Source organism: Melozone crissalis, unplaced genomic scaffold, assembly GCF_028551555.1.
Source record: "Melozone crissalis strain CALT ecotype California unplaced genomic scaffold, PUWL_Pcris_2 ptg000016l_1, whole genome shotgun sequence".
In the NCBI taxonomy this organism is placed as follows: domain Eukaryota; kingdom Metazoa; phylum Chordata; class Aves; order Passeriformes; family Passerellidae; genus Melozone; species Melozone crissalis.
The window spans coordinates 17,714,451-17,729,383 of record NW_026535794.1 but is presented as its reverse complement, the minus strand read 5'-3'; the positions used below and the strand labels follow the sequence as shown (position 1 = coordinate 17,729,383).

The window sequence follows — 14,933 nt, the reverse complement described above, 5'->3', positions numbered from 1 at the left end:
GAAAGACCAATATCTACAGCTGAAAATATAGTGGGAGGAAAAAAAGGATTTCAGTAGGCAGAATTTCAAGCTGGACTTTGTGTGGGTGATGAGGAAAAATTTGTCATCTTTTATGAAGAAACCCAGAAGATCTTACTGAAATGGCTGCAAGGATTTTGCTTGTCATACATCTTATCTGAAATGCATTGCCCCCAGAAACTAAGTGCTTCCAGTGCTGTGTACTGGGAGGTTGATTCAGTTCCAATTCAGAGGCAGGAATAAAACCTACTGAATAGTTATTGTGGCTTTGTGCAGCAAATGTGTGCTTTACAGAGGCATTTGAGCTAATGATCCATGCAGCTCTGCTTTAAAATGGTGAGATTTGCAAGGATAGCAGGGCTTGATGGTACTGTGTGCTCACAGGCCTATTATAGTAAGATGTAACGTCTTAAAAAGCACACGTGGTTTAAAAAAATGGGATGGGAATGGAAGGAAATGTTCTTACATGATTAGGCTAAGTGTATATTCACTGTTATCCTGCCTCTAAGATGTTGTGTGTAGCTGCACTGGCAATGTTTGTGGCTGGCCCAGGGCTGGGTAAGGAGCTGTGCCCTCGCTAATATTGAAGCAGATGATCCGAGCTGTGAGTCATGTTTGCAGCAGTGGTGCCCAGAGTGTGCACAGGCTCATGAATGCCTTCACTCATCCCATCTGTTGAGATGGCTCTGTGCCCACAGAGAGGGGACTGGGCCCTTTTCTAGCAAGTGTAGTGCCAGACTGTTATCAGTTTGGATGGCAAGCTTATCTAACATTGCAAACAGCATCTCTGCTGCAGGAAATCCCTTCTCAGTGTTAGGACTGAGGCATTAATAGGTGATTTGATGTACCCTGGAGGATATTTGATGTGTTGGAAGAAACTGCTGAAAATTGGCAGAAGGAGGAAGGCTGCCCGTCCCTGAGCACGGCAGGACACTGAGAGGAAGTGTCTGATGGCTTGTTGCATGGCAGAATTGCCTAGAGACAGCCCTGGACAGCTGTTGCAGTCAGGCAAGGACAGATGGCGTTGGGCAGTGGAACAGATCATATGGATCTCTTCACAGTATCTCCTAGATGCTTGTTAATGGAATTAGCCCAAAAGGCATTATCTTGTATGGCTTGTCCTGCATTGAACTGTGCAGAGTACTTGCAGAAAATTCTGAAGTTCAATTTAAAAAATATATAGTTTCCTGAAAAGTTCTTTGGTTTAAGTGAGCACAATTTTAAGATGAATTTGATTATTTGCAAATCAGAAAAACAAAATTAATTTTGCATTATTTTTGTCTAAAGTGGGTGACTTGCACCTCAGATCCATGAGCAGATGATGTTGGTACTCAAATTCTAAGCTCTGAATTTCATTTCCATCAATATAACGTGGATAACATCTCTGTCCACAGCACTAGGAACTAGATTGAAGGTCCATTCCAATCTAAACCTTAGTATGATTCTACAACCACGGGCAAAAAAAACCAAAGAAGAGTTTAAACATTTTGAACACTTAGGGGTTTTTGGAGTTAAGGTCCTGCTCAATTTTATTCCTGTTTAGTTTTAAGATTTTTAGCACTGGCAATACATGTATTTTTTTATCACTTTGGCTTCTGGTCTGTTGAGACATTATGCTGTTGCCCATTTCCTCTCAATATGAAGCATAGCAATTTGATGATTGTAGAGGAAGATGAGTTTTTGATCTAATTGGGACTTCTATGGCTTAAGAATTACAGTAAAAATTACTTGTCTTAAATACATTACAAAATTGTTACAGCCGGCTATAAAGTGCTTGGCTTATTCCTCCTAATGCAGGTTATTAAGTGACATATAGTGAAGCAAATTCCCTAAATTAATGCTGTAGTGCATTTCCAGTCAATGGAAATATGTACTTGAAGCCTTTAGGCCAAGCTCCTGTCCAAGTAGCTGAAGCTGAACTTTCTCAAGGTACTTGTTTTTATCCCTGGGTTATCTGTGGGACTTGCATTAGTAGGCCTGATTTACTAGACCTCCTAAAACAGTGTAAGAAGACATTAATGTTTGATTTAGGCAGACTGAATCCCAGTCACTGCACCTTGGGGAAGGGCACAGTATTAAAGTGTTTTTGCCTGGATCTGGTGCCAAGGTGAAGTGCAGAATTAACCATCTTTTAATGTGCACAGTAAAGTTAACCTGAAAGACAAAAGAGCATTTTGAGATGCACAGTTTTGCTCACTATTATGTAATATGCTCACTATGTAATAAAGGTTGGTTTTTGTTGTTTTTTTTTTAAGAATCTTTTAAAATGCTGTTTATCTTCTAAGAAGCAATGGCACTGAGCCTATAAAACTCATTAATTCCCTTTTTTATTTTTGTGTGGACAAACTCTGTAATGTTTTTGAATGTTCAGTTGTTCTGTGTTAGTTCTCTTTGCACTTTTACTTTCCTACCTATCCCAATAAGGAAAATTTGCTGTGATGTGTGAGGTGCTTTTATTGACCTCAGCTGTTGTCTTTAGAGTGTGTGTGTGTCTGTTCATCATGTCAGATGAATAACTGAGCTGGCTGATCGCTGTGTCAGCAGGCTAAGCCCCTCTTCCGTGTCCGTAATTCCCCAGCTCTAAACACACTTGACAGTTAGCTGGTGACCTTAGGAAGTCTTTTCATCTCTGACTCCACAAGTGGTAGCGTGACTACTGGAACAATGTTTTGGCAAGGACAGTAATGGCTTAAACCACGCTGAGTTGAAAAGCAAACATCCAAACGCATTTGTCCAAATGACAAAGACGAGTCACAGTTCAGGAAGTCTCACGCACAGCTGCAGTAACTGGGACATGAGCAGCCACTGTTTGGCTTGTCCTCTTCTGATTTCCAAATAATTTTCCCCAGATCTCTTTAAGTAGCAGAAACTGATGTCTAGTATTTAAGTGGATGCCAGGAGCTGGCAAAACTGCGGATAACACATTTCTTTATGTACAGTAAAGATGTCTTATTCCATCCATCAGCAAAACCTCCCAGCATTTTTAAGAAGATCGTGGTCTATTGCATTGTAAATGCAAAAAGAGAAGATGAAATATTGTCAGATTTTTGGTGGGCAGGGTAGTCTTTTAGAACTGAGGGATTCCCTTGTTCTGCTGAGAGCAGCGTGGATGTGTGAGTGAATCTGGTGCTCATCCTAAGCTCCTCACTTGCAGCTCAGCAACCTTTTGCTGCACATTTGTCATTTGAAGAAGACTTAGCTCTGGGGATAACAGTAAGGAATGGGGATTTTGATAAGGTAGAAGAGGCTGATACGAAACAAACCCAAGACTTCTCTGTGTTATGTTCCTCCTTTTTTTGGCTTCGTTTGGTTTAGTTGTTGGTTTTTTTGGATTTTGGGTTTTTTGGTTGGTTGTTTTTTTGTTGTATTTTGTTTTTTGTTTTATTTTGTTGGGTTTTTTTCTGGATTTTTTTTTTTTTTTGTGCTAGGGAGAGTGAGAGTTGGAGTGCAGCAGTCATACTTTGAACCAGGTTCTTTGCAAGAATTGTATTCCACTTGCATTGGAAAATTGAGCAAGGCTTCCAAGGCACTGTTTCTGTAGCCCATTGGCTCCAGTCCATTAAAGATTTTTCCTTTTAAAAATTGTGCCTCTAAAATTCATGGTGCTTATAGGAGATGTAATTCTGACAAGAGCTTGGAGAGGGAAGTCATCTGAACATCCTGGTGAGCCCTGATGGGAATGGGAATGACATATGCTTAGAATAGCCTTCTGCAATGCCTAAGAAGAAAGCAAAATATAAATATAGTAATTCTGACTCTTCAAAGCCTGGGTCCATGACAGAACATGTGCAGGAATAGGAAGGGACACTGGCCCTTGTGAAGGCACTCTTACAATTCTCCATCATATGAACACAGGAAGATCCAAAAGAGACTCAAGCTTGGCTGAAGTCTTAGATCTGCAGTATCCTTCACCACGGGGTGAAGGAGCAGTTAAAATGTGTCTGTTTCAAATGGGAAAATGAGAACAGTTTTCTCCAACAGAGCCTTGCCTCTGCAGCTTTCATGGTGAGCTGTGACGCCAGCTCACACCAGGCTGCGTTTGAAGTGGTGATTTCTTGGTTGATATCCAGCCAAATGCCTCAGCTGCTCATACAAATGATTCAATGCAAATCAATGAGATTTTCTAGACAGTTAATGTTTCAACAAGCAGCAGCAGATGAAATTGCTGTGTCAGATTGCATGGCAAAGAGAGCTGTTGCCCTTGTTCAGAAAATTCTATGCCTGGAGAGTTTTCAGACCTTCCCATTTCAATTATCTGAAAAATTCTGCTTTCAAATCAACTTTGAAATGTTCAGAGTCTCTGTATGCCAGTCTTTTTTTGACATTGATTTTCCTGTTTGGAAGAATCAAAGATGAAACATGGTGTTTTCTACCCCCCAGCAAACCTCAGGAGACAAATTACTGCTACAGACCTTGCTCAGGTTCTGCAACTGTCCTAATCTATAAAACTGTATATTAGGATAAGAGGTCATTGCTGCCATTCAGGTCTTTCTGAGAAACTTTTTGCTGGATGCTCTGTTTGTCCAAGCATGGTCATGCATATGTGGATGCATTTTGGTTTTCCAGCTGATTTTCCAAGGGGAAAAGCTGCTGCTTTTCCTCCAAGGAGGATTTCTCAGATTTCCAGAAAATGTCTACATTGAAGCATGTCAAATCAGGGTAAAGTTTTTCACCCAAAGGGTGGTTGGGCAGTGGAACAGGCTCCCCAGGGCAGTGGTTGCAGCACTAGCCTGAGTTCAAGAAGCATTTGGACAATATCTCAGGCACATGGTGTGTTTCTTGGGGTGTCCTATGCATCAAGGAGTTGGACTTGATGATCTTTGTGGGTCCCTTATAACTCAGTATATTTGGTGATTCTCTGTCAGTCCAATAACAGTGAAAAAAACCAGATTAAATTTTGCAGCACAGTTTGATTCAGCAAATCATATTTTTTAAAGGAATAGTTTGATTCTGCTGCATAAAAAAGCATTCCAGTGAAGCACAGCAGCTTCCATCTCTCTCAGCCCACATCTGCCATTTGTGCCCCCACTCTTCTAAAGAAGTCTATGTCACCCAAAGGATGTAGTCCTGGGCTTTTGGCCAATATCCTGAACTTGAATTCCCACGCAGAAGAACATTTACTTAGGAAAATAATATGTGGCAGCCAGTAGGCACAATACTATCTCTGCTGCCAGAATGTACTGACTGTAAATGAAGCTCTGACAGATGGCCTGAAATGTTTCAGTGCTTGCATTCTCTAGACCAGGATTACCTAATTAATTTTTACTATGGTGCATTGGGTTGTTTTACCAGGTTCTGGTCTGACACATTGAATGCATGGGATCTAAGTTTGCTGGACTAAGCAGGGTCTACGTGTGGGGTAGGGGCAGTTTTCCAACAAATCCCTGGGACAGCAGGCTCCTGGTGGGACCAGATGAGTGAGAAGAAATGTGGGATCAACCCTCAGGACACCAGGGACAATGTCTGCTGGAATGAGAAAAAATGGACTCCTGATTCAGACTGTGACTGAGTTTACTGAGCAACTCGGTTTTAGAGAAGTGTTTTACTTGATAGTGAAGCTTCTATATGCACTATACCTACAGAAGTAGCTTTCTTTTACTGCTTATGGAGTATTGTTCTTGTGCATGGTCCTTGGCAGACAGGGCAAAAGGCTGGTAGGACATTTTTTTATTGTGGTCAGAGAAATGCATAGGCGAGCAAAAGGGTTATTTTCCTTAAGAAAGTGGTGATGTATAGGGAGATTTGATATAGCTTAGGTGAAATATAGGGGGAAGAAAGAGTTAAGTATGTCATTAAATATTTTATATTTTGGATAAAAAGAGGTCAGTGCAATCATTTTTAGTTTGGCAGGGATAAATGAGCAGCTATCATTTTGCTAGGTTTATTAGGAGTGACTTTGAAGTGTAACCTAGTAAATACAGCCTATCAAACCAGAATTAAACCAGCTGCATATTATTTGAATTGCTCAAGGAAAAAGTCCTTTTCTATTCTATCCTCCTCTCTGGGTAGATGTTTTCACTCAGTTAAGAAAAGTCAGTGAAATTGCATTTAAAAGTGTTGTCACTTCACAGTCTGTCACAGGGCTTTTGCCAGCTCCCTTCAAAAGGAGTTGGTGCCCAGAACTGTGCCAGCTGGTTGATCTGATCGTCCCGATGCTTTACTAGAAAATCTAAATATACAGCAGTACGAGCTGAAATGTGTCTGCTGTCCTGTTTTGCAACTATTCTGCATTTGAATGAAGAACTACTTTCTCATGAAAGCAGTACTGAAGCTCTCTCTATCTTTCTGTTCTATAGGTTGTCATTTTGTATTTTGAGCCAAGTATATTTCGCTGTGTTCTCCTAAGATGGGTTCGTCTTCTGGGCTTTGCTACTGTTTATGGAACTGTGACACTCAAGCTGCACAGGTATTTCACATATTAATTTCCATCTCTGTGGGAGTATGTGCAATCTGTGTGGGTACTTAGATGGAAGAGCTGCAAATATTATCATAAACAAGTGCCATTTCTGATTTTAAACCCACCGTGTATTTCTCCTCAATTTTCCTGCTCAAATTATATGCTACTAATCTGAGTTGAGAGCTATGGATGCTGACAGGATTTGATGAAAAATATATATACATTAACTGTTAAATTTTGCAAGAACCCCTTTTCACGGGAGGTGAGTGTGTTTTCCTTGAATATAAAAAATACAGAAGTATTCATAGAGTGTTCAAAAGTTTCCCCGTGAAGTGTTCATAGAGAGATGCTTTTGGAGTGTTTAGTCACAGCAATGGTGGGTAAAGCAACAGACTATGTTGTGTGTACTTACTGTGTTTTCTTCAGGCAATCATAGCAGACAAGCTGCACACTCACAAACATCTGCACCTGTCAGCAAAATATGAGGCAGATCTGGGTTCCATAGGGTTGGCAGCGCATTCACATGTGACTCAAAGATTTAAGATTTAGAGGCCCAACTTAAATTCCCACTTCTACAGTCCCCTTAAAAATTGAATCCTTTTCTGTGATGCTGGATAAAGTCTCTCTTTAAACTTTAATGAAAACAATTACTGATACATTCTGTAAGTATCTTTATTCAAGCAAAGAGATAAGCAGTATATTCATACTCAAACATATTGGGTGAAGTATGGTCACTTATCTTTTTTATTTTAGTTTTATTACTGTGTTGGCATGTTAGAAGAGGCTTGATATTATGCTCGTAAACTGAATGAGAACTAAAAATACCTTGTGTTTCGTGATGCATTATTGACTTGTCACATTTTAGGTGGAAACCCCTGTTTTCCCATTAAAACAGAGCTCCTTCTTGCAGCTCCCTTTAATTTGGGTCCCTGATTACAAGTGTACACTTAGGCTAGTGAACTGCAAATGTAAAATGCTGTGTCTGGCCACATATTTGCATTGAAAATGACCAAGAAAATCCCACACCCCCATAGTATTTTCTGGGATGAACAATTTCTGATGAAAAAAGTAAAACAAGTAGAGCAGTAGCGAAGAGGGAGCTGGTGGCTTTGCTTGGATGCTTTGTTATCTATAGCTCAGACAGATAAGAAGCCTGAGGCTGTGGGTGGCTCATGTTGTCACTGCAGTTCTGCTCTCCTAACAGGTTCTCTATATGATTGTACATGATGGGAGGAAGCAGCTATCCTGACAGGACAGTTGATCTTCCATTCATATTGGTTGAGGATAGGCTGCAAAATTGGGCAGAAAGTCTTCTGCTTTGCCCATTCAGCTGTCTGTTGTTACTTGGCGCCTCTGCTGACAGGGTCAGCAAACAAGACAAAATTTAATAAGAAGCCAAGAATGCACTACATGCTCATCCCTGGTCATCACAAAGCAAGTAAGGATAGCAGCAGACTGGACTTTATCAATGGGACAGTGGCCTGAAGGCTGAGGGAAGTGATAATTCTCCTTTACTCAGACCATATCTGCAATGATGTGTCCAGATGTCAGCAAACTTAGATGAGTTCATTGAAAGGCCATCAAAATGGTCAGAGCTTGGAGCAGTGATCCTGCAAAGTGAGGTGGAGATAGCAGGGCTTGTTCAGCATGAAGAAAATGTAGCATTGGAGGGACCTAACATGAGTTTTCCAGCACCTACAGGGAGGTTCTGGAGGAAGCTGGGTTCTTTACAGCAGTGTGTAGCAGGAGAACAAAAGGCACTGACAAATGGAAAAGGGAGATTTCAACTTTATACAATATGAATGAATATCAGGGTCAATGTTATATGAGGAAAGTTATGTGATTGATTAAGCAGTGCAGCTGGCTGCTCATGAGGTTATGAATTTCCATACTCTGAGGTTTTCAAGACCCAACTGGATAAAGCCCTGAGCAACCTGGTCTGGATTCACTGTTAACCCTGCTGTGAGCACTGGCTACCCTTCTGAATAATTCTGTATTTCTTTGTGTAACACAAAGAGGGAAAAACCTATTTAGTATGTTAATCTACATTTACTTTGTCTAGGAGTCTATCTTTTGTTTTCCACCCAGACATCCTGACCATTCCTTTCCTACATTAGTGATATTGCGGTCTTTTCTGGTTTTGAATATCTCAGTCCCGGAGTGTGCCTTGCAAAAGACTGAGTCAAGTTAGATATATATTTTATTACACACGTTCACAGCAGTTATGCTGTTAGGAACAATGTGATGTTAATAGAAAATTTTGGCAGATCTAATTCAATCCACAGCTCTTACAAGGCTGAGGAATGGCTTATTGCAGGCAGCACTGATACTCCTGACAAGCACAGGTTCCCTCCTGCAGCTAGGCTGTGTCCTGCCTGGGGGAAGAACCAATTGCCAGAAAGGAACTTGTGATTTTTCTGAGTTAAATGGGAAAACCAATATTGTGTAAAGGTAGCTGTTAATGATAATGAGAAAGTCTAATGCTGTAGCTCTCATCAAATGAGATGCTTTGAGAAGCATTGGAGTGTGCAGGTTAACCAAGGCCAGGCAGGAGTCACTGGACACGCCTGGGGTTTTTGTAGCTTTTTAAATTTTCCTGTAGCTCCTCACTTCCTAAGGAGGTCTTAGAGGTTTTGTTGAGGTCAAGCATCAAGGGGAAATCAGAAAAGAAGTCAAAAGCAGATGCTTAAGGAAGAGTAAAAGAACAGAGAAGTGATGTACCGATTCATTCTTTGAACACCTGTCACAGCCAATTTCTAAAGCGCCTCATCCTTAATTGCCTCTTTCTTATTCACTGTGCATTTTTAAAATAACGAGCTGATGTTTGTGGGGGTGGAAGGATAGGGGCATGGAAATGAGCTTAAATTAAGAAATCTAGCTGAAGAGCTATGAACTTAAAATACAATACTCTCCTTAACAATGAATTTTTCAAAATAATTTTCTCAAGAAATAATAATGTTTCAAATTTAACCTTTTGGGTTTAAAGGAGCTGATGTTGCACCTTTCCGTATATTTCTGTAACTAAAGACTCTCTGTGTCCTCTTTCTAGCCCTGTGTTTTATGAACAGGTTATCTCATTATTTTTAATATTTTGTGAACTTCTGTCACCTTTGTGTCAGGATTAATACAGAATCCTTAATTCTGGACTGAAGCATAAGAATTAAACAAAGACATATAGACAAATACATATAGACATATGTATGCACTTGTGTGTGTATACATAGGTTAGCTTTCAGATATCTTAGGAAAAGGAAACACAGGAATGGGGTCTCTAGTTTATGGGAATCTCCATTTCTGATATTAGTAAGAGAAAGAAAGGAGAGTGGGAAAATGAGGAGAATGAGAAGGTGTGGGGAAGGTGATGTTTCGGGTATGAGAAATATGACAATGACATAATCCCCACTTTTTTGTAGCAGTGATGGTGGGAGGGAGTGCTAGTGGGAGAACAAGATGTTAACACTATGATGCAATTCTGCATTTCATCTAAATGCTGTGCTAAGATTATACTGCTGTGCTTTGCCATCTGGTACAGTTGGAGCAAGTAGTGGACCTTCCTACAGGTTTTGGAGGTGGTAAAGAAAGGAGTAGAAAAGCAGTGTGGGTTGTGTGCAGGTGTTTAGAGGCATGTTTTGGTGGGGGATATGGATTTGTGGCTAATTTGGCAGTGTTAGATTTATTGTTATGATCTTAAGGGTCTTTTCCAGTGTAAACAATTCAATGATTCTGTGGTTGTCTGGGTTGTGATTCCATATCTTACTGAAGAGGAGACTCATGCCAGCAGAGAACCCAAAGGTGTCAGTTTGCTTCTTGAAGCATCAGTGGTGAGGACATGGCATCCTGTTCCAGCCAGGAACCCGGGGTTATTGGATATCACCTCACACCACGTGCAGGGGGGACCAAGGGTGGAGGGTGGGTGGCACATGGGGACCACTCACCAGTGAATTGTTTGCCTAACTTGTAACTCTGGTGTTAGTATTGCTTGTTGTTGCTGTTTCTTTTCCTATTTCATTGCTGTTTTGCTAAATCGTTCTTATCCTGTCATCTTTACCCTTTTGTACTTCAATTTCTTCTCTTCATCCTGCCACGGGGGGAGGTGGAGGGAAGTGAGCAAGCAGCATGTGGTCTGGGGTCTTGCACTGAATTTGGGAATGCCATTCCTAACCACAACACGTGGATATATGACCTCCCCTAGGTCAGCTAGGGCTGGGAAAGAGGATACAGATGACCTTGGCTAAAAGTGTCTGGTGGGAATGTGGTGCAGAAAGGGGCAGAAGTATGGTCACTTATCTGGCAGGTGGAACCTGTATGGCTGGATTATTGCATGGCCAATATTTCACAGGCCAGTGGGTGACACTTCCATAGTGCCAATACACCACTACCCATTGGTTCCATGAAATGGGACACTAGGGATGAAGCAGTGCAGAGAGAAGTTTTGTCTGGGATAAGTGGTTATTGTGTAACTCAGCTTAAATTGGCAAGCAAAGTGAGATGAGCATGGTCTGTAGTGTTGAACCACCCTGATTTTTTGAAATGAGTCAGGCCCTCCTTGCTCGGTTGGTTAAGCACTCAAAAAAAGTGGACTATTTACTTCCTATTGAATTATCCTTTTTTCCTGTGGAAGGTGAGAGTGAAATGCCTTTAGACAGATGCATTCACTGTTGTATTTTGCCACTGGATGTGGTCCATTGTGATTTCTGTAGTTGTTATCTCACATGAAACAAAAGGAGGAAAAGTAATTTTCAAGGCAGATGTTATTGTTGCAGAAATGGAGCGTACAGAGCGCTGGTCTGATGCTGCCGTGTTGAATTGCCATTGCTTGGGTTTTTACTGCTTCAACTTGACGCACAGGATCTCAGTGTATTTGCAATACAGGAAAAGAAGTGGTTTGGCCAAGCTGTAGAGGTTTTTACACTGTAGGGGCTTTCTATAACTATTCCAGCCATTTGTCTGTCTCTTCCCTAGAAGTGGCATGTTTTGGCACCTGATGTTGTATGAAATGAGTCCTGTGAAGCTTTGTGAAAAACAGTTTTGGGGCAGAAAACAGACCTTACGCATGCTCCCACAGAGCAGAGGCTGAAAGCCACAGCACCAGCAGGTCCTTCTTTGGCTGGTCTGCCCTGGGTGGTCGGTGGGCACACTGTGCTGGTGGCTCACACACTGTGCTGGTGGCTCCCACACTGTGCCTCAGGCCTGGCTGCTGGAGAAAATAGCAGAGAAACGAGGATTTTAGGGGCTAGGTACAGAGTGAAAAGCTGGGGGATGCAGGTTAGGGGGGGAGGAAGCTGAGCTTGCTGGAAAAGTGTCTGCTCGTACAGTAGGAGTCCATAAGGAATGAAGTTTCACTAATTAGACCAGTCATGGAAAAATCTGTTTTCTTGTTAGCATGCCTTAACCTAATTAATTAATTTCATGAGTATAATTCATGCCTCATGCCTGCTGCAAACCTTTGCTACTTTGTTTACTTGTTTTTATGGTATACAACAAAACAGAGCTTTAGACAGTAAACTCCATATAGCATTCTTGCATGGTGCACATTCAAGATTAAATTCTTATTGTTGCAGTTCTTCTAGATTAAATGAGTCATATTGTTGTGCTGTGTTTTTTTTCCTCAATAAAACCTACATTATTAAAATCCTATTTCCCTCTTTTCTATCCCTGCCATTCTCATGCAATAACTAGCCTTAACTAGACAGTATAATGGTTCAGTTTCATATTTATGAATAAAATATCTACTTTCTTATGTATAAACTATGAAAATGTAGAGCACAGCTGTTAAAAAACAGTGTAGAATTAATTTTGATAGAGCACCATGTATAAGTGGGACTAATAAATATTATCTTAAAGCAAGAAAATCATCAGCATAGAATGTGTTTAAGATTAATAGGGCACTGGGATCCTGGAAAATATTCTCATACATATTCCTATTAATATTTAATTTGTATAAATTACTGTAGATACAGCTGTACAGTTCCATGGGCTGGTGTTTTAATCACCTTAATGCAGCAAACATTCTGCTATATCATAGCAGACTGAGTTTGGCTAGGAAAGTTCAAAGAGAAAATAAAGAAATTATCTGGTGTTTTAATATTCAATTACATTACTATCATGATTAGAAAAAACCCAGCAGTGTGTTGGAAGGCACTTTGTAATGATCCACAGGTATCACAAGACCTCTCAGATGTCTTTTGATGGCATGCAAGAGCACCTTGGCAGATACTGTGAGAAAGGACTGGTTTTGCACATTAGGTTAACATGATAGCAGAAGGGCTTCAGAGCTGGAACTAGAATCTGTCCTTTCCAAGGATATCGAAGTCCAGGACCTCCTCAGGTAGCAAAACTCTGTGCTGTGAGGCAATACCTTCCAGGTAGATGTGCATTTGTGCATGTGTTTGCAATGCCTGTCATAACAGCTCTACAGACTGGTTTTTCTCATTACATGGGAAGGATGGAATTGTCAGTGGAACAAGGTATCTCTACTGGGTGGAATTATTGCATAAAAGAAAATCCAGGCATTACACTACAACACTTGAGTTACAGCTATTTGTGGAGGAGAGGGATGAGGGTGTGAAGGATGTGACTCACAGACAGGCTGATCACAGTGGAAGCAGAGATTTGCAGATCACATCCACTGATTGTAGGTGAAGAACCATGACTGGAGAGGAGGCTTCTGGTGGGCTACTGGGAAGGATCAGGAGTAAGCCTGATACTATTTAGCATTTTCAGTTGCAATGAACTACCAAGAACAAAATGATCACTCACAAAATTTGTGGATAATGAAGCTTGGTGAAGTAGTAAATTCTGTTTCAGAAAGTCTAGTAATGAAAAGTATTTCTTACTAGAATCATAGAATTGCATAGAATATCTTGAGTTGGAAGGGATCCACAAGATTCATCTAAGTCCAACTCCTGCCCCACCCAGGAATCCCACCTGAGCCTGAAGCATTGTCCAAACCCTTTTTGAGCATAGACAGGCTTGGTGCCATCACCACTGGCCTGGAGATGCTGTTCCAGCACCCAACCACCTCTGGGTAAAGAAGGTTTTCCTAATATCCAGCCTAAACCTCCCTGACTCAAACTCAGGCTATTCCCTTGGATCCTGTCTCTGGTCACTGCAGAGAAGAGATAGAATAGTTAATGTTAGAGATAGAATAGTTAATGTTATATATATATATATAAAATATATATAAACAGAGATCAGTTTCTGCCCCTCCTCTTCCCTCACAGGGAAGTTGTAATGCTGTCTCCTCTCAGTCTCAGATCCAGGAGCCAGCTGCTCACCCATCACATGATGTGTTTATCCAGCTGTGAGCTGGACATCTTGTGCAGAAGGGCTCTGTGAGAGACAGCATTGAAAGCTTTACTGAAGTCCAGAAAGATTATATCAACTGTCTTTCCTTGATCAACTAGGTGAGTTACCTTTTCATAAAAGGAAGTTAGGTTTGACAAGCAGGATTTTCCCCTCATGAAGCCGTGTTGGCTCTGACCCATGACAGTGCTGTCCTTCAGGTGTCTTTCAATAACTTGCAGAATAATCTTCTCCTGAATTCTACCAGTCACTGAAGAGCTACTAAAAGGCCTGCAGTTTCTGTGGTCATCCTTTTTGGGACTTTGGGATGACATTAGCCATCTTCCAATCAACTGGGACCTCCCCAGATTCCTAAGACTGTTCAAAAAGCATTACAAGAGGCCTTGCAATGAATGATCCAGCTCTTTGAGTGTCCTTGGATGAATCCCATCAGGCCCCATAGACTTAGAGGGATCCAGCTAGAACAACAGATCCTGTAGAATTTCAGAGCCAGCTGGGAGTTTTTCATTCTCACAGCCATGGTTCTGCAGCTCAGGGCACTGGGACCCTCTTAGCCATCATCAGTGTTGCAGACAGAGGCAGTGAAAGCATTAAACGTCTCTGCCATGTCCATGGTGTGATTGTCTGAGTCAAAGAGATGCATCTGAGTGAAGCCAAAAGGCAAATTATAACTAGGATCTATTTAAAGGCAAAAAATTATGAAGAATAGGAGGTTAATCAGTAGGGAATTGGTTTTACAACAGGAGACAACATCTTTGAAAGTCATATAAATGCAGTATGTTCCATTCTTGAGATTCATTTTTGAAGGAGGCACACAATAGGTAGTTGTGGTTCAGAAAGTTTTGGAGAGGTGGGAAAATTCTTGATACTGTGGAAGCTAATCTGGTTTTTAGATCCACAAGAAGATTGAGAGATGACTTCTTCTGTGGTGTGTAAATGAGCAGGGAAAGGAAAAGTAGTCACAAAGGACTCTTTAATCTATTGGACTGAGGTTTAATGGACACCAGAGCCAGAGAAACTCAAATGAGCAATCTGGCATACATTTTCCTCACAAGGGTGTTTAGCTATCAAAAAACCCAAATAGATTAGAGGTGCAATGAGAATTTTTTGTGCTGCTTTCAGTTCTAGACTGATTCCTCTCTTGGAAGATTCTGTGGTTAAGTACTACTACAAATGGCAGGAGTTTCAATAGAAAAATACAATGGTCTATGTT

General features: G+C 41.0%; 1 protein-coding gene across 1 annotated transcript in view; it reads left to right on the top strand.

The window, feature by feature from the left end:
- GPR158 (G protein-coupled receptor 158) overlaps positions 1-14,933 on the top strand; it is a 190,858-nt gene that overhangs the window by 131,012 nt on the left and 44,913 nt on the right. The window contains exon 6 of the mRNA XM_054273612.1: positions 6,315-6,424. Coding sequence (XP_054129587.1) covers positions 6,315-6,424 — 110 coding nt within the window. The remainder of the gene's footprint in view (positions 1-6,314; positions 6,425-14,933) is intronic.